The sequence below is a fragment of the Prorops nasuta genome, unplaced genomic scaffold (assembly GCF_024137725.1).
Source record: "Prorops nasuta isolate Cenicafe-Biocafe unplaced genomic scaffold, Cenicafe_Pnas_1.2 PNAS00011, whole genome shotgun sequence".
Taxonomy (NCBI): Eukaryota; Metazoa; Arthropoda; class Insecta; order Hymenoptera; family Bethylidae; genus Prorops; species Prorops nasuta.
The window spans coordinates 3,287,451-3,314,433 of record NW_027116808.1 but is presented as its reverse complement, the minus strand read 5'-3'; the positions used below and the strand labels follow the sequence as shown (position 1 = coordinate 3,314,433).

Genomic DNA, 26,983 nt, shown 5'->3' with positions numbered 1-26,983 from the left:
CATATACAACCGAGTACAGAACGCATTACGTTACGGGCAGTGCGGTTATTTTTGTATTTATTTTTTTATGGACTGGCGTGTTAACTCTAGTCTTCGGTCCTTTGTGACTCAACGATTTAATAATATTCGCACATTATATGTTAACTAGTTCCGAATGAGTTCAGAACTTACTTATCCTGAGTTTTTCAAAACCGTGACGAATGCTTATACGCCTGCACACATAGTGGTATTAGTGGGTGCCACTGTAAGTAAGAGGTAGAAATTTAAATCGATCCTTCGCCCATAAAGGGGTCATTTACTATTTACATAAGTAATATTACTTAGTTCTCTCATGCAATGACTCGGCAAAGAGAAATACTTTTTTCTTAAATCATACAAATTCAGCCAATTCCAATACTAATCTAAGTAAACGAAATAGTTTGTTCTTTCTTTCTTGTTTACATATAATAATTTATAATAGTCTATATTACATTTGCTGCATTGCCAAGCTCCTAATATCTTTCCCTCCCTCTTTTCCTCTCCCTTATTTTACCAATAGACTAGCTCTGGTATAACGTACATCTTTATACAGTGATACTCTACCATTGCATCCCTGTACACACTCTTGAATAATTATTATAATGCTATAAAATCTTAGCTCTATCTATTATGAATGACTTTTGAGCTTTCACTCGATCCAAAGGTAAAAAACAGACTTTATCATCTAAGGAGACAGTACTGGTAAGTTTTGATATCTCGAGCTTCTTTTTAATAATAAGTATTTGGTTCAATTTAAATGGATTTGCAGTAATTAAGTTTTGAATGCGTGCCGTAGGAGGATGCATACAAATAACGAGAAGAGAAGGAGCGGTAGATTTGGTGATATGACAAAAGCAAGGCCACAAAGATCTTTGATGGCACTTTCGTTTACGTGGCTACGAATACAGGATTGTGGTCGTTTTCTTTTGAAAGTGTTAAATGCTTTTTGGCATACAAGAGAATTGTTCTCGTATACCACCTCCTCTGGTATAACACTCAACGGCGGTTCAGTTGTTCTACCGCAAAACGTGTTGACCACGATCAGCAACATATTACTGAAACTCACTGGTTGAACAATATAGGATCTAGAGCAGTGCTCATTCCCTTCTCCAGTCATATTGTACACTTCGCTGGAGACATTTTTTAGCAAGTATAAGTAAACCTAAGAAACCAATAATTCTGTTGATAATTACTGTCAACATTACAATATACAACCTTATTACCTCTTTATCACAGGCTTCTGGACGAGTTCGATTGATGATGACCTTTTCATAAAATCTGCCATCATCTTTGACCTCTGTTATAGGTTTTTCCTCATTCCTTGGGTAATTTTCATTCATCATGTCCTCCTCATTTGGAGCAGCGGATGCTTGGGTATAATCGGAATCCCAGATACCAGCTTTAGCCCAAGCCCAACTAGCCTGTCCTAAGAGCCACGCTGCTCCTTGCTGAATATTTCTCCATGGCTAATGCATTATAAAATATACTTATTTTAATAGTAATTCCTATTTCTTTTCAATACTAAATGTATCAAACATTTTGTTAAATGTGTTTTGAGAGAGTCATTCAACCAGCATATGGTACCTTTAGTATCAAAGATATATAAGAACATACCGTAAACATTCCATTGGCGTGATTTTTCTGTTGCTTCTGCTTGAAGCAGACTGCTTGATAGTCAAAAATTCTGATCTTGTCATAGATTCCATTTTGCACGAGACTCGACATGATGGGACCACGAACCTGTCCGAAAAATTTTCCAGCGTCGCTTTCATCTTCTGCAGCGATAATGTAACCATTATTGTCTATCAAATAACAGGCCCAATTTTCGTCTCCGCAATGCCTGTGACAGTTGTGCACCCCCTCGCAATTAAAGGTTATGTTTGTGAACAATCCTTGGAGCGCCGAGTGTTGAAACTGGAATCCCACTACAGCCACTGGAGCTTTCATTGATTCATTTCCTGTAGAAATACACAAAAACCATGACCAACACAGAAAATTGAAAATAATCGCGGTATTTACCGATAAAAATAGCTCGACTGGCGGTAACAAGAGTGTCGTTTGCGGCCCCTTCATCATCTAGGGGAACCGAGAAAACAAAGCTTTCCGGATGTACATAGTGCTGTTCCACAGCACGTTTATACCAAACTTCGTCAATCGCTCTGGGATAAAGTTTACTAAAGTGGTCCTCAGCCGTGGAAACTTCCTCGTCCAAAGGAAAATCTTGCCAACGAGTTAGACCACTGTGAGTGGCCATAAACGCCAAAGTTACCCCAAACCGTTGTTGAAATTCCTTCCTATAACAACACGTTATTTAGAAATAAAGTTTTTGAGATACAAGAAAGATATAAATACACTCGCGCTTAAACATTAATATTACTTTTATTCCTATATATTCCCTTATACGTATATATTCGTAATAGATTAGTATATGACTAGAAGTAAAGAAGCATCTAGCGAAATGCAATTCTGCCATTTTAGAATTCTTAAATTGTTTTTGAGGTTTGAGTTTGTAATTAAATTACCAAATAGTATAGGAAGAAAATGATAATCAATTATTAAAAAATGGCAGTAGTGCGTTTGAATATGAGAGTTTTCAGGAGCGAGCACGCGTTGGAAATCGCTGCATTCGCATTACCGCTATCGAAAAGCATTCTTCCTCTCTCTCTTGTGGAGACCTGAAAGACGTTGCTTGCCGTGAAGGCGATTCGCAAGCATTTTATATATATAGCCAATTAACAAAGGCGAAGGAGACAGATATAGAATACAATGAGGATGTACAGAGAAATGAAGGCAGAAAGAAAAATTAATTTTGACACATGTACATATATAATAAGAATCAGCGATATGATGAAATAATAATGTGACGAGTGAGAAGAGATGGAGGGGGCAGGTAAAAGAGATAGCGATGGGAGAAAAGGGTGATAAGTTAAAGGAAAAAAAAAACATTGCAGTGGATAATATAATTAGTAGCCGATAGAGAGACAAATCGTTACTTCTACGAACGTAAAGGTGCGATGTGATGGCGTTACCTGGACAGCCGGTTGATCAGCCTAGCTAAAGGTCTGCATGGCGTTAAAGTGGTAAATATTAGTAAAGGGGGAAAGGTGTGCGTGTGCTTTTTGTCTATCCTGACAAGAGTGAATACAAGAAAATAAAAGTGCTGTGCACAGAACGCAAAAACAGAGAAGAGTGACACACTTGAAATGCTAAATTATTACAGATGTATTATCGTATAATATGTATATATATAATGTGCTGGCGTTGTGTACTTTTCCAATTGGATCATGAAAGAAAGTCACGAATGCGTTCTAAATGCGTGATTTGGTTACAAGAAAGAACGTTTGAAAGTTAATTTCTTTTACAAATAAATGCGAGTTACAATTTAGGAATTAGAATATCAATGATATCCTCGACTGTGATTGGTCCAATAGATCACGTGGATACGCAGTGGCGTAGGTACGATAATTCAAACGTTCATTCGTGTATACAAGGACACACTGAACAAGTAAAACAATCGTTCGAAAAGGGTTCGTGCCGTTCTCGCTCTATTATTCCGCCCAAGGAGAATCAATTACTCACCCTGCTTCCTCGCGGGTGGTGCTGGGATTCGCAAACCACATGGTTACCTTAGCGTCGAACACCAAACTGAGTAGCAAATTTCTATCGCAGAAGTACGAATTTTTATCTGCCTTGTAAGGATTTGCTGCTTGACAAAATCGGTAAATTTTAGTCTTCACTCATCACATAATTTTTGTCTAAAGCACAGAGACTCACGGTAAGAACGATGACCGGAACTCGTTGCGGAGTATTCCGGAGGCTGGGATCGTTGCTTCATGTCGATCCATTTCCAGCCCGGCTGACGGGTACGCTCCAGAAAGTGCAGGAGCTGCATCTCCGAGGTGTCGAATCTGTGTTCACCCTCGTAGTGATACCTTTGATAAAAAATATAATATTAATTTTTTTCCAACATAGTTCAGCAATTACAAAAACTTGACTTACTTGCAGTAGATCCATTTGGGATGTACCCGCCAGTTACTACCCGCGAAGTAATCTGTCACATTTTCCTCTACGACAGTTAAATACGTCCCAATTTGGAAGAAATTAGCCGAGTTACCGAGATTCGTGTGCAGAGACAAAAGCTACTGTTTAAAAATTATTTTTCCCCTTCTTATATAGTACCGTTTTGTATCATTATTACAAATACAAATTTGATTTTATGTCCTCGACTAAACAAAGGTGCAAAAGTGTAGATTTTACAGATAAGCAACTATGTGGGTCACTCTTGTCTTTGCAGCACAATTCGACAATCGGATGAAATAAAAAATCATACTGTTGACGTGGGAACGATGTATCTCCTCGGTGGCGTGAACACGGTAGCTTCCGGTATGATCGTACTCGGGTAGACTAACAACAAGAGTGAACGGTGTGTTTGTGATTCCCATAAAATCGTATTTCCTCTTCACTCTGCCCACTCGTTTCTTGAAAGAGATTGATATACTCCATAAATATTCCTTTCTTCTGTAAATCTTCAATTTCTTCACTTTACCAATTATTCAGAATACTCACCATGTCATTGTAGTGGTACTTCGTGAGAAGCTTCATGCTACCGTTTTTCTGATTAACCACGTTCTCTCGAAGCTGGATACAGTAATAAAAATTAAAGCTTTAATAAAATTATTAATATATATATATATATATATGTATGTAAAATATATATGTAGTTACTGTTATTATTCCTTGATCAAAATCTCGTGGTCCTCTATTGTGATCCATGAGCTCTACTTCAAACATATCGACGCTGTTATAGGCTGGCTTCAAAATTCCTTGGAACTAATTGATAATGATTAAAATTATTGAAGAGTCACTGAGACGATTTTTTAAATCAAAAATTGTGTTCTCACCACTGGACGAAGATCAGGGTGTATTAGTATGAAGCCATTGTTGGTCACCATAAAAGCGTAGCCATTGACACCCAACTGTATAATGCAGTGAAAAAAAATTAAATCCTTATAAAATTATGAACAATTAATTATTTCTCTAGATATAAAATTTATTGGATCTTCCAAAAGAGAAACGAGATTGGAACACCTCTACTTGCATCAATTGAACTCAACAGGGTCTTACCATGTGTGGTATCATCAATTTTTGAATTTCTTCGATAGGGATGTCTGTACCTGCGACCCCAAGCAGCTCAGCGATTCGACTCTGCAAAAATAATAAAATATTAAAAATCAGAAATTTCAATCGCGCATGGTTAATAATTATTTCTCATGTCGTGTGAATTCGCATAACTATAGAAAAGCGTATCTACCTTCTTCAGTAATGCTATGAAAAGTATAATTATCTAACGACGTATTTCTATGTAGATACTAAGAAACTGTATTTACTAAAAGAAACAAGAAATACACTAATGTAATAAAGAAATTTCCTCTGATTTTGCTACTTTTTCAATAATAATGATAATAATAACAATAATAGCATAACGATAAAAATACGTAATCACACAGGCTTTTCAGATATTTCTGCAACGACAATTCCAGTCGAAAGTGAATTTAATCTGAGTAATAATTTGAAAGCTTGGATGATTCGCAATGAACGATACTGGAATGGTCGCTGTAAGAGAACTTTGGTCTACTACATACTCGTCCAATGAAATCTAGCAGTCAATTGATAACTCGCAACTTTCATCATGTACATAATTATTTACTCTTGCTAATACTTTTTCTGCCTCATTTCATACACGTTTACGTATAATCACTGATCCCAGCGTTTACGAATCAACTATAACTATAATAACAATAATGATAATAATATAAGAACACTAGTACTAATACTAATAATAATAAAAACATTACGAGGAAGTTCGCCGCTCGCAATCCAACAGAGGCGGGCGTAATTATCCATTTTCTACTAGTCCCGACAGGGCACAGGGGAAGACACTACCCAAGTAAGTTAAAGTACCTAATAAACCTACCAAAATTATTAAACTAACACATCAGTACTAATCTGAAAACAGTTTACGATACAAGATAGGCGACTGTGGACCTAAAAGAAAAATGAAATAATCGCCAGCTCAACGACGTTCAGCTTACGTTTCCAACTTTTTGTCCAACAATATTGATCAATATTACAATTTTTCATTCATCCTTTAAATAGAAACTTAAGCTTCGTTGAGGCTGGTCCCAATCTAGGGAAAGTATAGTATAGTAAATGTACAGGTAAGACTAGATATAAAGGTACTCCTATATGCATGGGGAAAAAACGTTTCTCTTGTGTCTATTTTCTCGATTTTTTAGGCAGCCAACCTCTTTAGTTTCGGTTACCCAGTAAGCTTCGTTCACCAGTACCCGGCGGGTGATATTCTGTGGACATACAAGGGACTTAGCGGAGTAAGTGATCACTCATTAAAAGCAAATACTGGTTGCAAATATTGCGATTTTCCTCAACGCCGATTCCTCAAGTTTCGCTCGGTGTACGCATTCGAAGTAATATCGTGTATAAATGTAATTAAAATATTGTAAGAATATAATTATAAGAATAGGTGGTCCATTTGACGGTTGATCGAATGAAGCACCATGGCTCACCGCGTTGTCACGCTGATCATACACCGGCATGCTGACAGAGGTCATCAATTTGTATTTCTGATAATCATAGAACTCTTCGTTAAACCTCTGATTCCTCACGAATCTACGGTCGTGCTCCTCAGAGTTGAAGAGTTTCTTGTTCCTTCGATACATGAGAAAACGTTCTTTCTGCACTTCGCTCTCATGTTGCTCCCACAGCCAATCAGTCAATTTTGGATCCTTTATATCGGCGTAAACTGGAGTCCATATCGTTGGATGCTCGGTTCTGCTGAGGACCAATGGTCTGGCCATTACAGGAACGTATTTCAATACCTAAAAAGATATAAAATAAGAATATGGAATATAAAGCGAGATTAATATATTTGCTCTGATTGGAATCCAACTTTACCTCTTCCCTGACCTCAGCCAAAGTACAAAGGTGCACAAAATAACCTCTGTTAGCACAGGCCATCCATTGGGCCTCCCTGATATCCCACACTTCTCTGCCAATCAAGTAGGTGAAAACTCTGACTGGCATATCAGCTTTTTCTGGGTAGATTGGGTTATCTTTCCAATTGTGATACTGGAAGATGTCCTTGTAATTATATGGCACACCGTCGGTGATGAGCATGATGGCCTGATTGCACCTAGCACCCTCTCGTTCTGTTCGATAAGTCTCCAATAATTCAAAGGCTGTATTTAACACCAGAGAGAAATTTGCTATTCCTTCTGTCTCTAAATTTGTAACGGATTTTTTAAGTTCCCTTATATTGGCTAGATTCGCTTGAACCAAGGAGTCGCTGAAGCAATCGACTACCTTTATGAACAGAGGTAATGTTAGTGTTATCAAGAGCCTTTATAGTTCAGGACAAAGTTTACTCACCACTCTAGTGACGTTAGAAAAAGTTATGATATTGACAAAATCATTGTTGCCAAGTGTATCGAGAATATTATTGACAACGTGCCTCGCTATTTCCTTGCGAATGCCGGACATGCTGCCGGATACGTCCATCAGGATCAAAGCGTCCTTGGGACTAGTAGCTGCCTCTATGTACCAACTCCTAGTCCTGCAATCGAACAGGTCAACTATCTCCGTTGACCAATTGATAGCTGGGTACTGTCTCATAAATCCAGTTGAACTACCGAAGTACTGCCAGGATAACGAAGGATCCTGTTCGTAATTGTTAATGAAAATTTTATCCAATGCCTCTGACCACTTTATGGCCCTTATAACATCAGACGCATGGTCGTAAACATTCGTTGGCACGTGAACAGTGGAAAAGTTTAAATTTACTTGACCACCGAAATGAGGACTGAATGACACATTGGACTTATTGTCCTTTGCATTCGAATAATTAAAGGTTTCCGGTGGATCCTGGTCCGGAGAGGACAGCGCTGATTGCTCCGCAACGTCCATTATTCTCTAAAATATTTGGTTCGTATTAGTTTCTAGAATCTAATTGTTATACAAATTTAAATTTTCAATACTCCATCACATCGTTCTTACCTTGATTGCAGAAATTTTTGACTCCATCATTGCTTGAATATCCTTCGCTATGTCATGAACCAGAACATTTCCATCGCGTGGCTTTACCTCTGCAGGTTTGTAGCTTTCATGAAACTTTTCCACGTTCGTCACGTACTTGCCCAGTTGCGACAACTCGAATCCGAGTATATGTGCCCATGTTTTGACACTAAAAATTAATCATTCCAGAGTTACAAAAGTATCAAAACCGTTCAAATTAAATATAACATCGAAAAATATAAAATTAGTGTATAGTATAATAAATTAACATTAACAGAAACGTTTTGAATAAATAAATAAAATTTCAAATCACTCAAACAGTACAACTATAAACTTTAACAATGTTGTTGCTAAAAAGTGTTGAGGGTGAGACATTAAGAGAACTGAATAATCAATCGATAGCCTTTGGGAGATTAACGTTCTTGCCACGTTGTTGAGGCACGTTTCATCATTATATGTGTCACTCGTGCAAGACGGGGTATTATTCTCTGAATTAAAGCGCGGATCGATAAAATGGGAAGAGGAATCATGTGGCGCGATGTCGGGAATCTCGTGGAAAAACTTGATAAGAGCTTTCAGGGTGTAATGGAATCCAGAGGAATATTGTTATGAGTAAGGACGATATAGGAATAGGGGTGGAAAGTGGTGTTTGGCAAAAAGTGGTTGACTTACGTGCTGTAAGTGATACCATCGGCCAAATGTGGAACATTGGCGAGGATCAAGAAAACAAAGGCAGCAGGGAGGAAGGAGAGAGTCCTCATGATCCTCCTGCAATCCGCTGTCAATGTTTTGGGCAGACGTTCAACGACGAAACTAAGGTCGAAACTGCGATATTGTCTGACATGAAGAATGGCAGATCGCGGTGGATGCCACCGTGTGCTGGTCACTGGTCGTGTCCCTTAGCTGTCACTCGCGCCCGCTGCCGACCCTGTCGACTCTTCGCTTATCGATCCTATTCCAACACTCCCTTCTCTTCACTCCCTTCAACAACCAAACACGAGCCTGCGCCCAAAACAAACCCCAACGCGCCGTCTCCAATTGCAATATACTCAATATTCAACTTTTGATTGAATTGACAGAATTATACTAAAGAAGAATTCCATAATCAATCTCTTCACGTCCTCTCACCAATAATTCAAGTTTCAACTGGCAACTCTTCCTATGTTTATTTTCTTTTCCACTAAGATTATTATTATTTCTATTGGATGACCGTCCTCTACTGCCTCAGACAGTCTCTCTTTCTCCTAACTGATCCTTTCCTTAAATGTCAAGTTTATTCTTTCACTTCTTCGCTTTATTTTGCTCAGAACTTAAGTGACAATTTTTAGTACTACAGTACTAATTGTAAATTACAACGTTACAGCCGAACTCTAAATTAGCCAGTGGGGAAGAACAATGAGTATGACATGAAATTTTATATATTTTAATAGAATTCATAGTTTTGATCATAGAAACTTACATAGAGATTTAAGTATAACGATAAATAGAAGGAAGGAAGAAACGGTCAATCTGGAGCCTCTTCCGCAATCCTTGATTTCATGTTCCAAAGGATGTTCCGTAAAACAACCTTCTAAGCGTCGTCGCTTCAACTCGTTTAGAGGAAGTTTATGGCAAGGTCTACCGTACGTGTTATTGTTATATTGGTTTGGTAATATCTCTATTGGTGTTACATCCAATCGCTTGTAACAAGTGGGGTATAACGCGTCCACCACTACCAGTAATAGATTTGTGTGCTCCACCTAATAAATGACAATAACAACAGGATAGAATTTACGTTTGTATAAGAAACAATAATAATAGTACTATAACTAGGTACCCTTTGCGCGAAAAAAGGTCTGGAACAGTAATCAGAATGATTGGTAACTCCCTTATCAGCTATGGTTTGGTTCATCGAATACAAAGTTCGTTTTTGATCACAGGGGTAGTTATAGATAACTTCTTGTGGTGGAGGTGGTGGACCTGGAGCATCGTTATCAGTGTAGATTCTCCCTAAACTACCTGGCAAACTGATCAACTGGCTTGAAAACCAAAGCAATCTTAGCAGTAGCTCCATCACCACTCTTCCAATATATCTAAACGGTTCTGTCAGGGTACTAGCCGAACCCTCGATTCTCTGAAATGTTTCATTAGTTAATGAATACTTTTTGTAAACTTAAGGATTTATCAATGAATAGTTACTCACTATATCTTCGCACCACGCTTGGTAATCGTATATCTCAGCTGCATTAAACAATCCTTGTTTCACCATAGAATTCATGATTGATCCTTCCTGCGTTCCCATAAATTGTCCCGTATCGTTGTGGGCCTCGGAGATCACGATGTAGCCATTTTGATCCAACAAATAACAATCTATCCAATCATTACGACAATTCAAAGCTGGATTGCTGCTACTTGACGTTATATCGATAAATCTATTGTAAAGAGCAGTCATAGGCATTTGGAAACCAATCACAGCGGCTGCTGCTTTTTTTCCAGCATCACTGGGAAATACTCCTAGGGAGGCTGTAACGACAGCTTCAGCACCAGCTTCCCAAGGTACTGAAAATGGTTTGTTGAAGATGAGAAATTCATTTAAAGGCTATACTTGAATGACAATTAGTTAATTATACCTGTCAAGCACAGACTCTCTGGATCTATATTATTTTGGAAAATTGCACCCTTGTACCAAGGCTCGTTAACAGCCCTCCTGTGCAAATCACCAAAAACTATACCATCATTTTCATCTGCTGGATGTTCAATGTTCAAATGATGCCACCTCGTCAGCCCACTTTGAGTAGCGACAAATCTAATGAAAACCTGATAGGTGTCTGCTAGAATTCTCTCTCTGGGATTGTTTAAAGAGAAGGTCCCGTTGAAGCTGGTATTTGTAGCTTTGGCGTCAAAGACTAACAGCTGCATCAGTTCTTCGTTGCAATAATAATCATCGTGATGAAGAGTTTGCCTTCCACAATTTACATCCTCAGAGTCATTTCTATCAATGGGAAAGGCCTCGTATTGGTCCGACCAACGCCAATCAGGACTGTTCATTTTGTCCAAAAAGTGTTGCAGTTCTAGTTCCGGTTTCTCAAATTCGTGACCCTCCAAGTAGTGATATCGACAATATACCCAACCTGGATGAATTCGCCATTGATCTCCCAGAAAATAATCAGCCACGTTTATTCTCCTCTTTTGATTACGTGATATTTCATCACCCACCTGAAAGATTTTTCATTATTTCATTCCTCATTATTTATATTTTTATTGAAAGAAAAAAATAGTACCTTTATCCACGTTGTTCCATAATTTGGTAACGCTACAGCTAGACCGAATGGAGTTCCTGGCAAAGGAGCAAAAAAATAATCTCTTCTCTCTTTCGTTACTCGTCGATTATCATCATAGTGTAGCTTTACTGGAACTCCTTTCATGCTCCCCCAATTGTGGTCCACCAAGTTAGATCGCAGTTCAAGCACCTCTTCTCCTGGGTCCCTGCACTCATTTTTTACATTTTCAAAATAGCATAAGCAAAGCTCGTATAATATAACGTTGTGCTAAAACTTAACTGAAATTGACCATTGTTATTTAAAATAGATACAGAATCATTATTACCTTGGCCCTTTTCCATCGTCGAGAATTTCTACTTCAGTCAAATCCACGCTATTGTAATTTAATTTCAATCTACCTCGGTGCACTGGTCTCAGATCTGGATGCAAAATCACGTAACCATTGTTGGATACTATGAAAGCATACCCATTTACGCCGAGTTTGTATGGTAGGGTCAACTTTCGGATATCATCGATAGGAACATCAGTACCAGCAACTCCTAGGAGGTTTGCCAATCTCGACTCATTATTTCGGTTTCCTTTACGGTCGAAAACTGGTGTTCCAACTGATAATAATAATCTGTACTCTTGCCAAGATGTCGTGTTTAATGATCCAGGGTCCATTCGTACATCCGCGTCCTTATCCATCTGTGAAAATTATACAGCAAATGAAATAATCGAGCTACAAATTTGTTAAGAGAAGTTCCTTCATTACAACAATTCATCATTGCTTTTGGATTTCATTGATAAGAATATTTAAAATTTGCCCATTGACTGTGATCAATTCTCAGTCTAAGCAATAACAAAAAAAATACACTAAAATAATAAACAATAAATATTACGTACACTAATATTTTCAACAGCCACTACGAAATAATAATCATGACTATAAAACAGTAAAATAAAAATAATAGGGGGCGAGGCAAAACAAGACTGTCCAAGCTTATCTCACTGGCAATATTGACACGTGCTCCTTATTCTAAATCTGCAATAACAGCTTAATAAAAATAGTGCAAGGATTGTACAGAGCATGTAAAGCAAGGAAGAAGACTAATATCTAAGCTTTGGTTCAAAATGCAAATATGATTTTGCATGTTCTAGCCTGATTTTTGTTGCAAAAGTAACTTTAAAAAGAAATAGATCTACCTTTTCTTCACAAATTTGCTCTTAGAAATAATGAGAGTTATGAGATATAAAAAGCGAGAGATAATAATAATTTTTTAGCTAGCAGAAGTTCAGCGGGATCCAAGGGATTTTGATTGCTTGAACCTGCTTTATGTACACGGCGTCCTCGTTTATACGCACGCCCAGCTCTTTGCCCCTCAGGTATTTTTCTAGACGATATTTTTGCTCCTTTTCCTTCATCACCTTCCATAGCCACGTGGCCAATGCAGGATTCTGAACGAAATATGACAATAACAAATTAAACAATTTAGTCCTTAAAAAAATGAATTTTAACAGCAAGTTCTATTCGTTTTTCTCTGGTATATAAGTGTCGAATGGCCAATGGTAGACTATAGTACCTGTGTACTTTTTTAAGAGAAATGAAGTGTCTAAAATTTGCTTAGATCTATACAGTTTGTTATGAAGAATGAGTGGTAAAGTAAATATCGATCTTACCGTAACATCAGCATATGCATGGGTCCAAACTACTGGGTGCACTTTACCCTGAAGGACCAATGGCCTTGCTACCACAGATATATACTTTAGCACTTGCTCCCGTGCTTCTTCTTGGGAATGAACATGTCGATAGTATCCACGATTCAAACAGGCCATCCATTGAATCTCCCGAACTTTTGTAACCTCCTTGCCCAATAAATAGGTAAATACTCTGACTGGTATGTGCGTGCTATTTTCTTTCCAATTCCAAAACTTGAAGACCTACAATTTGAAAATCAAAAAACTATTAATTAATATCAATAAAATTCTTACATTATACTAATCCTCATAGATATTTATACAATTCGTGCTACCCATTATCTATACATCTCTTCGACCCTAAGGGATATATTTACACATAACAGAGAGAGCGTCAAAAGATGTAGAACGATTTTAAACCAAAGAGAGACAGGACCTTTAGGTCAAGTGGGGTCTCATAAAAGTGAAGAGCTACTCGTGTCTGCGATAGCAACTTTTTTCGCGTTGAAAACTGACGCGAGAGCACCGCTTAGCATTATACGACCAGCTACTTTTGCGATTAAAGATTTCTACTTGCCATAAACGTGGAAGGGCCTGAAAAGCATCAAAAGCACCGAGTGTTTATCATCGCCTCGCTCTCTCCGTTTCCATCGACTAAATCTTTTCTCTTGCACAGAAGAGGCTCTCCTTTAAAATTCTATTTCAAAGGTACGAGCTTACTTCGGTTAAATTTCCTGGTACTCCATCGGTGACCAGCATAATCAATTGATTACAGCCACCTTCGTCCCCACATCCACGATCGTCCCTGTAGGATTTCAATAGACTGAATGCTCTGTTGAAAGCTTCGGTCAAGTTTGCTAGACCATCAGTTTTCAAAGAGTCCAAAGATTTTTTGAAAGTATCTATGTTTTCAGGAGTAGCTTGTACCAACATGTCCTTGAAGCATGGAAATACCTCTTCAGTTGTATTGGAATAGCTCAGTATAGTGACAAAATCGTTATTTGACAACGTGTCTAGAATCGATACTATGGTGGCTTTAGCTACAAATTAATTTCACATATTAATATTCGTTAGTGATAATAATAATAATAATAACAATATAATAATTAAACAATTCTGTGCACATAGAGTATTAATTTGATCTTTGTACCAATGGTCTTGCCCATGCCAGTCATACTGCCACTGGTGTCAACCAGGATGACCATGTCCTTGCTGCAGGTGGCTGCCTCGATGAACCAACTGCGAGTTCTGCAGTCGTAAAGATCCACCTCTCCCGGTATTGTATTATTAGGTTCCCACTCCATTGCCGGAAATTGACGCAGCATACCCGTTACAGAGCCGAAATACTGCCACGATAACGATGGATCCGATTCGTAGTTTTGCCGGAAAATATCATCCAGAGTTTCCGTCCTCGCTATATCCTCCTTAACTTCAGGCAGCAAATCGTATACGTTCGTTGGGATATGCACCGAGGAAACATTCGTATTCACAGGAATATTATAAAAATGTGTATCAGTCGTCAGGTGAATTGGCCTGAAAATTTTATTAAATGTTTAAAGTACTCGATATTGTTGTTCTAAAAATTATAACAGTAATAAGAATGTATCTAAATATTTAAGAGAGTATATGTAATTTTGTTTTTTAATTTTTGGAAATAATCAATTATTTTTTGTTTTTATTTTACCAGTAAGGATTATATTCTTCCGTCTTATTGGCAGAGCTTGTCGAATTTTTCATTTCTATCTCACTATTGTTGGTACTGCATTGTTTAAAATTATAGACTATTATTGGCGTAGGTTCAGGTGTTGGTTCCGGCACATCGTCATCAGCAGTAAATTTACTTTGTTTTCCTGAGACGTATCTAAAAGTTTTGTTCATTCCGACGATAGGATCCCAATCCTCAGCGTCCATTTCAGCATACATACGAATGCATGTAACTGCGTCCATTTTCCTACGCAACATTCGACCAACGCTCTCTCGAATTATTTTAATCAGCTCTTCCCCAGATTTCTTCTCCACCCGCGTGTTCATCGACCTATACGTCTGAAAATAAACATTCAAATCTCTGTGTAAGTCCAATAATGCATGTACACGCAGCAATTAAAACAAGTTTTTTACAAACTTGCTTTTAAACGTTTTCTAGACTCGAGTTATCAGCAATTGTTTTTATTCCATCAAGGAAGTTCAAAGTTATGCTATTTGGATTTCAGAATGGGTTTTGTAATAACGTTTGTCTATTTTATATACAATTGCTCCAGTTACTATATTTGGCGACTATCGATTGGTCATAATGAAATCTAAAAGCTTAGAAAAAAAACTCATGCAATGAGGACATATTTTTAAGGTTATGTAATTATAGGTTAATGAAGATGGATGAGTTTTTTCTCTGGAGATTCTGAGTATATGCGTTTTTTATTGTCAATAAACAAAGCTGGGATATACCAGGTGTCAAATATCCTGCCTCGTTAAGTGTGTTTTCCTATCCGCTTTGTTGGTACTATGACTGCATTTTCCAGTCTGTTGTCGAGTAGAAAATTATCTTTTTGTGTACGATTGGATTTTTTTAGACAAGCGTTTCTCGTATGCTTCGTCTCTGCTTTGATGGGATTTCTTTATACTTTGCAAACGGAAGAGGCAGGCCCTTGCACGCTTGCCATATTTTCCATCCAAGCAACTCTAAATGGATGAGCCTTTGCCTTTAACTAGATTAAATTCTTATCTCTCATAAACTGATCAAACTTGTCTCACAACAGCTAATTACCATAACCTTACTTCACGTAGCAATTATACGAAATCCAGCGATTTCATAAAACTTGGTATTATAGGTGCATTCCCCTGCTAATCCAATCAATTAAAAAGCTGCCTATAATTTTCCCCGTGCCCCTTAATTGGCTTTTCATCGATCCATTTACCTGCCAATATCAATCGGATACTTACGAAAATCCAATTTCAAACTAAAATATAAAGTAGTTCGACTGACGGGTTTCCGTTGGTACGCCATGATTACCCATTGGTTAGAAATTTTGAGGTTAGATTAGTCGATAACCGGAAGTCGATGATTTATGCAAAAGCTAAATTTGTTTGAAAGAATCTCGATGGATTAGTTTATATTTAGTTCTTCTTTCTAAATATAATTTAAAGGAATTTCGCTTCATTGATGAAGGAGAGGAAATTCTTTAATTCGGGAAAGTTAAAATTACTTTATAATTTATAACGAGTTTCGTCTGAGGAAAGTTCGGAAAACATTAAGCACGGTTGTGAGTGAACGCGGAAGACCCAACATTGGAATAGAGGTCAACTACAGGGAATGCAATTTTAGAAACATTCCTCCCGAGTCCCCTAAGTGACTATGAAACGTGCATCGTTCTTGATCCACCGTCGGATGAACACCACTTCACTCCACTTCATTCCACTTCGCTCCTTAGGTTTTTCTCTTTGAACACACACAAACTATCAATTGATGGTTATTCGTAAACACTTAACTAGTAATTATTACTATATGCCGTAATATTTATTTTAAAATCACAAAGATAATTTGGAAAATAATAAATTTTATCGAGGCTTCGTTAAAGTGATCACATTTGTAAATATAGTAACATAAAGAAGTTTGTTGCAATAGTATAACTATTTGACGAACACTGGTAGTGGTTATTGGGTGAAAATTGAAATACAACTTGAAAAAAGTCATTTTATTCGACTTACCGCCAGCAACTCGTCAGGTCGACCCACTGCTTGTGCTAGCTCCCACAGCTCATTGCCCAGAGTTGTTGCCCACCTTCCGACGCTGAAAAAGTCCGTTTCAACTTTATACAGAGTTCCATTAAAAATGCAACAGTTACCTTGTGCTTGGTAACCGAAAAAAACCAAATCTACCCTCGACAAATTTTTCCTTGAATAAAATGATAAAAAGTCAAGGTATTCTTATAAAAAAAAACTAAACTGAAAAATAAAAAATTCAAGTATTTATTGTTGTAAAAAAAACGTGACAATCAGCGTACCTAATACCCATAGTGTCAGAAACGTTCCCAGACCTAGGTTGACACATTGGAACTTTTTAGAAACATTTCTCACATACGTATACTATCGTACTATTGGTTTTCATAGCTCGTAAATACTATTAATAACAGAAAACGCCATAGTGTGTTAAAGGAAGCTTACATATGGGCATCTTTGGCGAAACCGGAAGTGCCTAGTGTCGCAAAAACGACGATGAGGCAGGAAATTGCAGTGTTCGAACGCATTGCCTGCTCATCGACAGCCGGAAACGCAGGGTTTTCTATCTTCGAAAGTCCACAGTAATCGGAAACCGCTCGACCCCAAAGGGGCTGGAATCGCACTAATTGAACTATTGGAAAATCACTTGGCCGTAACGAACGAGACTTGCCAGATCCATGCTTAAGCCGCTCGAACACGTTGCACTTGATGAGTTTGAAGTTTCAAAAGATTAGCACGTGATTCGGAGAGTAGAAACAGTATCTCGCTAAAGGATGGAGCTTCGAAGCGTGTATTTGAGGTGAAATTCCGATAATATATGCCAAATTGCATTTAGTCAGCTTGACGCCGGTTGCACGACGTCACACGACGCACGCTTCCCAATCTCTCCTCTTCTTGCTTCTCCCTTGCTGGCTGCTGCCTGGCTGCTTGCCTGTCTTTGCCTGTTTGCTCTCCTCAACCTACCGCCGGCGATCTGATTATTTTTGGTTCGTGAGCAGCGCCGCGCTACCGCGCACGAGCCGCTGGATAAAAATATTTATCGATAAACGTTCGCTCGCTATTGTCCCGATGACAACTTAACACCGCAGCTTCCTTCGACCAACCTGAACTTGCGCCCCACTCTAAACAAAGCTTGTATTTTCACAGCCATTTGACAATGTTTACTTTTCAACGTGACTTAAGAAAGAAACTCTCATTTCGATTTGTCAACACTTTTCAGGGCAGCTGAAGTAACGGTGGCTTCGGGGTAGTTTTGTACTTGGAAATCTTAGAGATTGGGAGCATTTTTCATCGAATCGAATGAGTAGCAGAGATGTTTTGTATTGATTGGTTGGGTTGGGTGTTTAATTTGTAGGCTGGTGCGATATAGGGGGAAATAAAGGGTCGGAGATTGGCCGATGGCGGAAGCTAGACGTCGCCACGAAGTTGGCGACGTTGGCGTCGACGTCGATGCCGGTGCCGTTGCTTATTTTTAGATCAGCAACAGCGCCACGAGCGGTAACACCGAACCAAGCACAGCTGCTCTCCCTGTTCCCGCCTGTTGACTCCTGTTTCTGCGACCAATGTGCTTCATACAAAACGTACATTGTTTACTCCAAGATTTTCTCGTGATTATAAGTAAAATTCGCTCTAAGTCTCGATAGATCAAAGTTAAATTTTAGGTTTAGTGTTAATAATATTCCTGAAACGTTCTGCTACTTGTCAAAACGAGTCTTCGGTTGGATAATGTTCTGGAAAGTTTGTGATACGTTTGTTACGAAGGTTTTGATATTCTTTACAGAAAGAAACCTGCATACTCTTCATTTCCGTTAAATACGCACATTATTTTTAATATTTCCGCTTTTCTATTAAATATGGAAAGAAATCTAGTTTAGAATCAGTTAACTTTATTTCAGAGGAGAAAAGTATTTTACATTTTAAACGGCGTTTATTGATCTTGCCTGTTTTTTGTTTACTCATAGAACACCATACAATTGAGGGGAAACTGGGGAGTATCTCGAAATATAAATAAAATGCTAGAAATTCTTTAATTATAAATACAGTATTTTAATAATAGTTTCCGTCACTCAATAGGAGAAAAAACATATGTAACATTCTCTACTTTACCAAGCTTCAACTCCCTATAATTTGCTCTCATTATTCGTAATTTTGGTAAAAATAAATAACGATTCCTGGGGCGTTTATCAATTATGATAAAAATTAGCTTTGACAAAGAAAGACCATGGAGAAACCCGAGAATGATAGAGAGAAAAGAGAAAGAGAGATGAAGGGAACTAAAAGTACTGGTAAATTGAAGCTAAGTAGGAAAGTGCATTAAACAAATGGACCACCTGGTTTGAAGCTCTCACAATGTATGAAAGAAATTGCTAACGACAAAAGGTGACCATGTAGAGTGCTGTCGTGCGTATCAAACTTTCAAGTCATGCAAATTTACTCACAATCGTGCAAAGCCCTTTTACTTTGCACCATTGCAGAATTACAATTTCATCCAATGTATTCATTTTACATGTAACAAAGGCTGTTGCTCGAGAAGTTAGCAAAAACTGAAAGTTGCTGTGTTTGTCTACGATGTATAGTGCAAGCACACACACATACATAATAAAAGATAACGCTACATAGTTGCTTGTCAACGATTGTAAATTAAAAATCTCAATTGACAAACAATTGTAAGAGTTGAACAATAAAGTATAGCAGTATTACGTAAGAATTGTGTTATTTTGATTGTACCATGAATGGTCATGTGTGACTGTGGGATGCGTGCGGAACACTGTAGTACATTAGTCATTAACGCAACTATGACAGTGGCAAATGTGTGAGCAGGACACACCATATGTTAGCTGACAGACAAAATCGCTTATCGAGCAGTACGAGAAATTGCACTACAATCAGTCACCCTCTGTACTATTATTATTATTATTATTATTCACACGCATTAATATACGCCTTTAAAAACACAATTTCCTCCATAACTATAAATCTGAATTAATATATGATTATTATTACACATACAATAAATCTTAACATAAAAATTATTCCTTAAGCTATAAAAAATATACACTTTGTACCATCTCACTAATATCTAGCATTACAATTTTTCTCTGAATATAACAACAGTACAAAAAATGTTCCGTAGGCTACAATTATATACAATCACAAAAATTGCGAACAATGGTAAAAAATTTTACTCTCTTATTAAAATTCCATAAAAAAATAAACCTTACGAGAAGTATCAATTATTGTACCTTTTCAGTACCGCAACCTTGGATTCTTCAAGAGGTCGATGAGAAGGATGAGCTATTTTTTCTCACAAAATATAATCTGAGTACGAGCTTGCTTTCAAGTTGCCGACAAAAAAAAAATTCGGTCACGTGTATAATTGAAGCTAATAAAAGAAAGTAGAATTTCAAACTCTTGGCTCAAATAGAAATTAAGATAGCGGATGAGGATTGTTCGAGTGGACTATTTAGCTCAATGAAATTTATAGGAATAAGGCGATAATATTTAAATGTTTGTCACTATCGTAAAACAGTAAATATGTCATTTGAACGTCAAACTGGCTTAGAAAAATCTTTGTGTGAGTGTACAACTGTGGCTCGTTCATTGGCATATTCGAAGTATACGACTTGAATGCACTTATACAGGTGCACACATGGAAAGGGTTAAATTCTTGGATAATGTTTCAAGCGTTATCGGTACAGACAAGGACAATATTACGTGGGCCACTGAACGTGTAAGGGACCGGAAAGCCTCCCGTTTAACGTACAAATTTTTCCTCGCTTTTATTCATCCACTCAACCAATATTTTACGAAGAAACACAAAATTGCTGGAAAAATGTCTTTCCAAAGTTTGGAGGTACGTTACATTGATTTTTCTACAACATCCTTTGACCAATCACAAAGAATAAATCGTTTGTTAAGAATAAACTCGTGCTTTTTTAGGTTATGAACAGTATTTAAATTGTTAGACTAGTTAATTTGTTGACAGTGTTATATTTTGTAAAATTCACGAGATATTAAATTTATGGCTAATTTGGAACACAGATTTTGTGAAATATTTGACTGGCATTGAAAAAATTGATAGAGATCATAAGATGGCGGCATATACGGAGACAAAATTTTAGGAAGATATTTATATGGTTTAGAGATCAACGTTGGTGAACCAAGTGGGGAAGCCGTTGGGGCTGTCGTACGAATTGATATTGATTTTAACCACGCATTCTCGACCGAACAGTCACGAAGTGCACCAGGTACGGAAAGTCAAAATGGCGTTTAAAGCAGACCGGATCGACGATTACTGTATTTTACAAACTTATATCAATGAAGAAATCAAGGATCCCCCCCTGTATTTTACAAAAACCTCCCTATTCTATGGTAAGTACAGTAAACGTAATTCTACAAGAAAGATTTATTTAATTATAAAAATCCTACGGTAATAAAAATTACATTTTGAAAGATTCAGAAGTATTTACATTATCAGCTTCATGGAATATAATATATAATTATAATGTTGATTTTAGCTAAGAAAATTTCCTAGTTAATTGTTGAACTATGTAATTTTAATTTGTTAAATTATTTTATAATATTAGTTATTATATACTATAAGATAAAGAGAGACAAACACTAGTAGAAAGAGAGAATGAGCGCAGCAGAGTTAAACGAGATAAGTAAGGGATGATGCTTCTTCAATAGAAGAGTTCAATGACCCCAATGGTGGCACGTGGTTAGAGAACGGTGATTGTCCCATCAACGGTGTCGTTCGAATGAAATCCTTGCAAATAAGAGTTAAGCATATTGTGCACTATAGACAGTAGGAAGATTGCAAGGGGCGAGGGGGGTGTAGACATTATTCGATTTGAAGGAGACTATGCACGAATGGAGCTCGCCGACAGTGAAGAATCAAGCGTGCTTTCGAGTGGACGTGGATCTAACGGAAATCGAACAAAGATCAGAGTCGAATGCCACCAAAAAGCCAGAGCTTAGAGGACTCCACAGTTACCTTCGATCTTAGGATCACAAAAACTCTCGCGTCCACTTATCTCGGTGTGTCTAAGTCTAATTAGCTTTAATCACTTTCTCTCTGTTTCTCTCTAATCGTTTACAAACTTACAAAACGTACCAAATCCTAATGTTCATTTTCTACCACTCATTTACACATGAATTCTATATAAATGAACCAATATAAACCTTACAAATAAGAGTGTATGCTCATCTTGTACTACAGACATAATTTGAAGATGGCAAGGGACGGGGAAGCTGTGAATGTTATTCGATTTCGAGGAGGCTATGTACGAGCCAAGCATCAGGGCAGTGACGAGTTAGACAGCCTTTCGAACGGACGTCGAATAGACAGAAATCGAAAGACGACCGAATATCGTAAAAAGCGAAAGTTTGAAAAATTCCGTAGTTACCAAGGCCTTCTAAAATCCAGAAATTTCAATTTTCCGGTGTGTCTAGGTCTAATTAACTCTCGTCAGTGCCCAAAAATTTGTCACGTGCGAGCAGTTTTTTCCACTTCCGGTTTTCACATTTATTCAGCGGAAACAAAGTTTTTCAGGTAAAACTACACGAAGCTATACATTCATATTTTTCTCTTTGATGCCTTTATATTCAAATGTTCGATTCCTCTACTCGCTACTTTTCAAGAATATATATTATATAGAATGTTTGAAAGCCCCAGCGTCTAATAAAAGTAAAATTTGTTATAGTTACATCGTCGAAATATACTGCGCGTAAAACATTCGTTTTCTTCATGCAGTAACGTGTTTTATATGATAAATTTTTGTCCAATTTTCTTCACATTTCGAGATCACTTCCAAAATGTACTATGTAGTATTACTCCTGATGTGAATGATCAATTTTGTCGATACACTTTTATTGTATAACAATGGTTAAATCCATCAAGAATTTGTTGGTGCAGTTTTGTTAGTAATGAAGAAAACACGTTTGAAAATGAGGCTGAATAACTGAAAGCTTGATCCTTCTTAAGGTACTGTGAATGACGTCACATGAGCTGAGGTTGGAGTTTGTTTTTGTCAAGATTTTTTCTTCCAGGACACCGCACGCTGAACGGTTACTCGGTTTTCAGATCATAACACTCAACATCAGCGACGCCTCGCGGGCGAAGTTCCTCCGTTTCTGTTTCCCCGGCAGTTGCCAGAAACGGGTGATTTCTTCTCCCCACTACGACTCCTATTCCCTAGGTAACACAGTGAATAGAGGCATGATAGTGGGGAGGGGAAACAACCCGTTTTTAGCAACTCCTGCTTGTCCCACGTGTAGCACTGCATCGAGTAACACGTGAGAGTTTCAATCGAAATCTATCAAATTTTCAATGTCGAATATACAGATAATCTAAGAAAGTATCTGATAATCGTACAAAGTAGACACTTACACCACCAGATAAGACTGTGCCTAACGACGGATAAACTTTATTGATAAAGAATCTTATTATAACAATTTCTCAGTTACCTTAGCCACAGGATCGATTTCTATTAGAGCGAGCTGAACAGTTTTCTTCCAAACACGCAATTCTATCATTCATCTTTTCACGAGTGTTGCATGTGAGTGTCCCAATAAGTATATTTTGAGTCAATAAATATTTGTGTTTTGTAGTAAAACGTTATTTGCTACAGTTGGAACTTTCTGAGAACCTCCAAAGACGATTATAAATATAATTTTTTCCAATAATTGATATTGATTTTTTGATTTTTTGATTTACTCAGTTTTTACTATCCATTTCTAAATTGAATAACGGTATTAAATAGCTTTATTGTAAAGAGAGAAAAATACAAACTTGGATTTCATGCATACCATGTGCGTGATTGGCAAGGTTGTAGCTGTTTCATGAAAAAATTTCTTAAGTCTACAACACGCGATTTTCTAGTTCCAGTTCCATTAATGGCTCTCGCGCTTGATTCATCTTTGCAAAGTTTGAATTCTTGGAAAACATGTGCACGTAGATGTCCCAATATCTTGAAAAAAGAAGCACAAATTGCATGATTAGTCGACGTTACTGGCCTAAATCTTTTAATCATTTATAATTTACACGATTCGTATACCTGCGTGCCTACAATTTCTAGCAAATTTTGATCTAATTGCTATAAATTTAAAACAAGTTGGCATAAATTAATGCAACGGTCGATTGACCTTAGCTGAACATAATTATTCGATAATCATGTTCCGAGTTTCAATCTAATCATCTATTATAAAACAATAATAAGACATCTTTAGCAGATCAATTACAAAATTACCCACTTATAGTTTCAAAAACTCCAATAATGCTCCAATGTGTATAAAAGAATCCGTGGAACGTTTTAGGAACGTTCCTAGCACTAAAACTTGAAGTTTATAAAAGTGAAGTGTTTAAGATAGTGTGTACCTGGAAGTACGAGTGACATAATAACGAAAGCAGATTATCATGATTTAACGAGGAATCAGTAATATACCGATTGACCTTGTAGATAATTATTCGCCAATCATGTTCCAAGTTTGAAACTTCCATCAATTGTTATAAGCCAATAGTGAATAATTTTTGACGCCATAATTATAGAATTAAAAATTCTTCTTTTTTCGATTGTAGTGTACTTAGCTTGCGCTGAAAAAGATTATAAATGAAATGTTTAAGACGGTATGCACCTGGAAGCACGTGAGTAATAATAATGAAAGGAGATTGTCATGAATTAACGTAGAATTAGTATCGGCCGATTGACCGTACGGCCACGACCTTTTGTCGCTGGCAAGCTTCTTGTGCGTGAGTCTCAGTGGTTGCTTCGAGTTGTTCGTGCGAACCTTGGCTCACCGATTCTACGAGGTTAACTAGTTCAAACTACATTTTATCCCCCCTACCCCTTCTCACTCTCTCCCTCTCTCACTACTCTTTATTATCTTCTTAACCGCGCCTCTCTTTCTCACCCTCCCTCCCTAACCTCACTATCCGCACGCTCAGATTGTCAATTTAATGTCTCGCCTCTCAGCAGCATTGCGCCGCCATCCTGTCTAGCATTCATCGCTTACAACACCGACATCCTAATCCGTCATCGATTAATCGAATTTTCTTTTTCGTTCTGATAAAACGTGCTGCATATGTCAGATAATATTGGAGAATGAGCAGAGTATGGTTTATTTTTAGAAAATTTCTTCCCTTCGAATACACGATTTACTTTATGCTTGAATTCTTTTAAAAGATCAAACCTAAATTTAGTGTATAAAGTGTTTCGATTTACTACCGTAGTTTATTTTTTTAAACTTTTTCGTGATTTTATTTATATCTACATTGGTATATTACTCATTGATTTTTATAGATTACTTAAGATAATGCAAATAAATAAGAAGGAATAGAAGAATAGAAAAGGAATAATACGGATATGGAACTTAGTAGACTTTTGCTTATCAACCTGCAGATACTTGACATTGATATTATTAGGTAAAGTGCGATAAAGTCTCTTTCATTGATAATTGTTACTTCGAAACGTTATATACCTGATATTGTCGAAAGTAATATTACATGGTCATCGAAATAGTAATTATTTGGTTTCCACTATTACCACACTCACCCGCGAATGAAACAATATACAGAATTAAAGTGTACGCAGGCGACGCTTCTATTCAAAAAGCCTGGGCTTTGAACGAAGTGAGTGCGCATGTGTGGAAGGTAATGCAAGATTTTGAGGTTAGGCGCTGCTGAAGACTTGTCAGGTGGTTGTTAGCAGCTTAGCAATAGTATATATTTATAATTATAAGATAACATTGCGAAGTTAGATATTAACGATGGTCAAAATATCAGTGACGGGAATTTTGTCTCCAAAACAACTTATTATGAGGCTGTTTTTACGTTGTTTTTTATGTAAGTATACTCGAGATATTTTCATGAAGCTCGATCACTGTAGGGGGGCCGTTTTGTTTTGCACGTAAGCGTGTACAACATACGACACGCATGCGTCATGCGTTTTGCGTAATTCGAATCTATTGAATGTTGTGGCGGGAAATGGAGAGAAAATGCGCAATGTGTCTATCCCCACCAGGAAAGAATGGAGAATTCGAATCTCTGCTGGGGGATAATTACATCTTATTAAAGACTGATTCGCTATTACGGGATACGAGAAGTAATAATCGTGATAGGCGTTTTGTAGCTGGAGTTACTGGAAAACGGATTTCCACGTGTCTTCCTAAATACCTTGCGTCAACACAGTATACACGTAATAAATCAACGCGCAAAGTATTCATAATTTATTCAAAACGGCCAATATAATTTATTCTTCTTCTGTTGGACCGTGTGTAATAATAGAAAAAGTGAAGGAAAAAACGTAACTAATTGTTTTTATTGGTGCTTACAGGTCGTCGAGCGATGGTCAACAAGATATGGTGTCACGACATAACTCGAAGGTGGTTTCACGGAAAAACTGAGCCACCGCAAGCCAGAATATTCTCCGAGCCAAAATGTCAGAGTCATACTGGGGTCTGGTACTTGATTTACCGATGGCTGATCTTAGCATGCTGGTTGATTATCGTCGTGTGTTCTTTATTAGAAATCGGTAGCTACGTGATTGTTGGAAATCAACACAAATGGCCGATATATTTAACCAATTGGGACCTGTCGCTTGGGACATTACAAGCTTTCTTTGGAGTTGTCTTAGTAACCAGGAGATGGAAATACCACCGGAATGATTATACCTTTGATCCAAACAGTTTGAAGCTGGGGATGTTAGAGAAAACCTATTGGTATTTATTTACATGCACGTGTACGATTGCTATCGGTGTAACTGTCATCTACTGGTGCGCCGTCTACAATCCAAAAATACATCATTTGGATCCGCTCAATATACTTCTTCACGTTTGTAACAGTATCTTAATGTTGTGCGATCTGTGTATAGCGAACAATCCTTTTAAGATAAGGAATATTTGGTGGCCAATGCCGATTGTCGTTAGTTATATTTTATTTACTTTAATATACTACGCAGCCGGTGGTTTAGATAAATTAGGCTTGCATTATATATATAAAATATTGGATTGGCAGAGGCCCGGAAGGTCAATGCTAGTGTGTGCAGGTGGCCTAACGTTCGTCGCTATAGTTCATTTGTTATTGTGCCTCCTGGAAAGGCTTAAAGCGAAAGTTTACGCGAAACTTTTGAACAACACTGGCCAAATGAAACCAAATATAGAAAATATCTCTGCGGATTTCAAGAAAAAGGCAGAAATAGTTTAGAAAAAATATTCAATGTGGCTCCATT

At 37.4% G+C, this 26,983-nt stretch overlaps 3 protein-coding genes and 1 long non-coding RNA gene across 7 annotated transcripts; 1 reads left to right on the top strand and 3 right to left on the bottom strand.

The window, feature by feature from the left end:
- Positions 1-786: 786 nt before the first annotated feature.
- stj (straightjacket) lies at positions 787-9,091 on the bottom strand. Of its 3 annotated transcripts, none has more exons than XM_066734002.1 (18): positions 8,779-9,091; positions 8,089-8,275; positions 7,465-8,004; positions 6,991-7,398; positions 6,603-6,914; positions 6,324-6,380; positions 5,143-5,223; positions 4,920-4,994; positions 4,744-4,848; positions 4,585-4,656; positions 4,349-4,496; positions 4,018-4,069; positions 3,793-3,950; positions 3,598-3,721; positions 2,038-2,312; positions 1,633-1,976; positions 1,242-1,484; positions 787-1,180 (listed from the first exon to the last, which is right to left on the bottom strand). In XM_066734002.1, the coding sequence occupies exons 1-18, from the start codon at positions 8,865-8,867 to the stop codon at positions 791-793; spliced, it is 3,660 nt and encodes a 1,219-aa protein (XP_066590099.1). In that variant the 5' UTR covers positions 8,868-9,091; the 3' UTR covers positions 787-790. The 3 variants fall into 3 exon arrangements, with proteins under 3 accessions (XP_066590099.1, XP_066590098.1, XP_066590100.1); XM_066734001.1 differs by having other exon boundaries at positions 4,018-4,084; positions 8,779-9,089; XM_066734003.1 differs by lacking the exon at positions 6,324-6,380 and having other exon boundaries at positions 4,018-4,084; positions 8,779-9,086.
- Positions 9,092-9,336: 245 nt separating this feature from the next.
- Ca-Ma2d (Ca[2+] channel Muscle-specific alpha2/delta subunit) lies at positions 9,337-18,120 on the bottom strand. The gene is made up of 14 exons (XM_066734000.1): positions 17,202-18,120; positions 16,746-16,827; positions 14,728-15,086; positions 14,194-14,576; positions 13,764-14,083; positions 13,026-13,286; positions 12,675-12,803; positions 11,692-12,053; positions 11,367-11,571; positions 10,716-11,301; positions 10,289-10,644; positions 9,923-10,219; positions 9,566-9,845; positions 9,337-9,476 (listed from the first exon to the last, which is right to left on the bottom strand). Coding segments are annotated over exons 1-14 (3,705 nt in total). The 5' UTR covers positions 17,285-18,120; the 3' UTR covers positions 9,337-9,474.
- Positions 18,121-18,232: 112 nt separating this feature from the next.
- LOC136777413 (uncharacterized) lies at positions 18,233-26,971 on the top strand. Of its 2 annotated transcripts, XM_066733676.1 has the most exons (4): positions 18,233-19,928; positions 20,008-20,610; positions 20,900-21,128; positions 26,090-26,971. In XM_066733676.1, the coding sequence occupies exons 2-4, from the start codon at positions 20,407-20,409 to the stop codon at positions 26,956-26,958; spliced, it is 1,302 nt and encodes a 433-aa protein (XP_066589773.1). In that variant the 5' UTR covers positions 18,233-19,928; positions 20,008-20,406; the 3' UTR covers positions 26,959-26,971. The 2 variants fall into 2 exon arrangements, with proteins under 2 accessions (XP_066589773.1, XP_066589772.1); XM_066733675.1 differs by having other exon boundaries at positions 18,233-20,610.
- Positions 23,325-25,506, bottom strand: LOC136777414 (uncharacterized). Its single transcript, XR_010823237.1, has 4 exons — positions 25,236-25,506; positions 23,816-24,351; positions 23,568-23,728; positions 23,325-23,495 (listed from the first exon to the last, which is right to left on the bottom strand). It is a non-coding gene; the product is annotated as an uncharacterized lncRNA (long non-coding RNA).
- Positions 26,972-26,983: the final 12 nt, after the last annotated feature.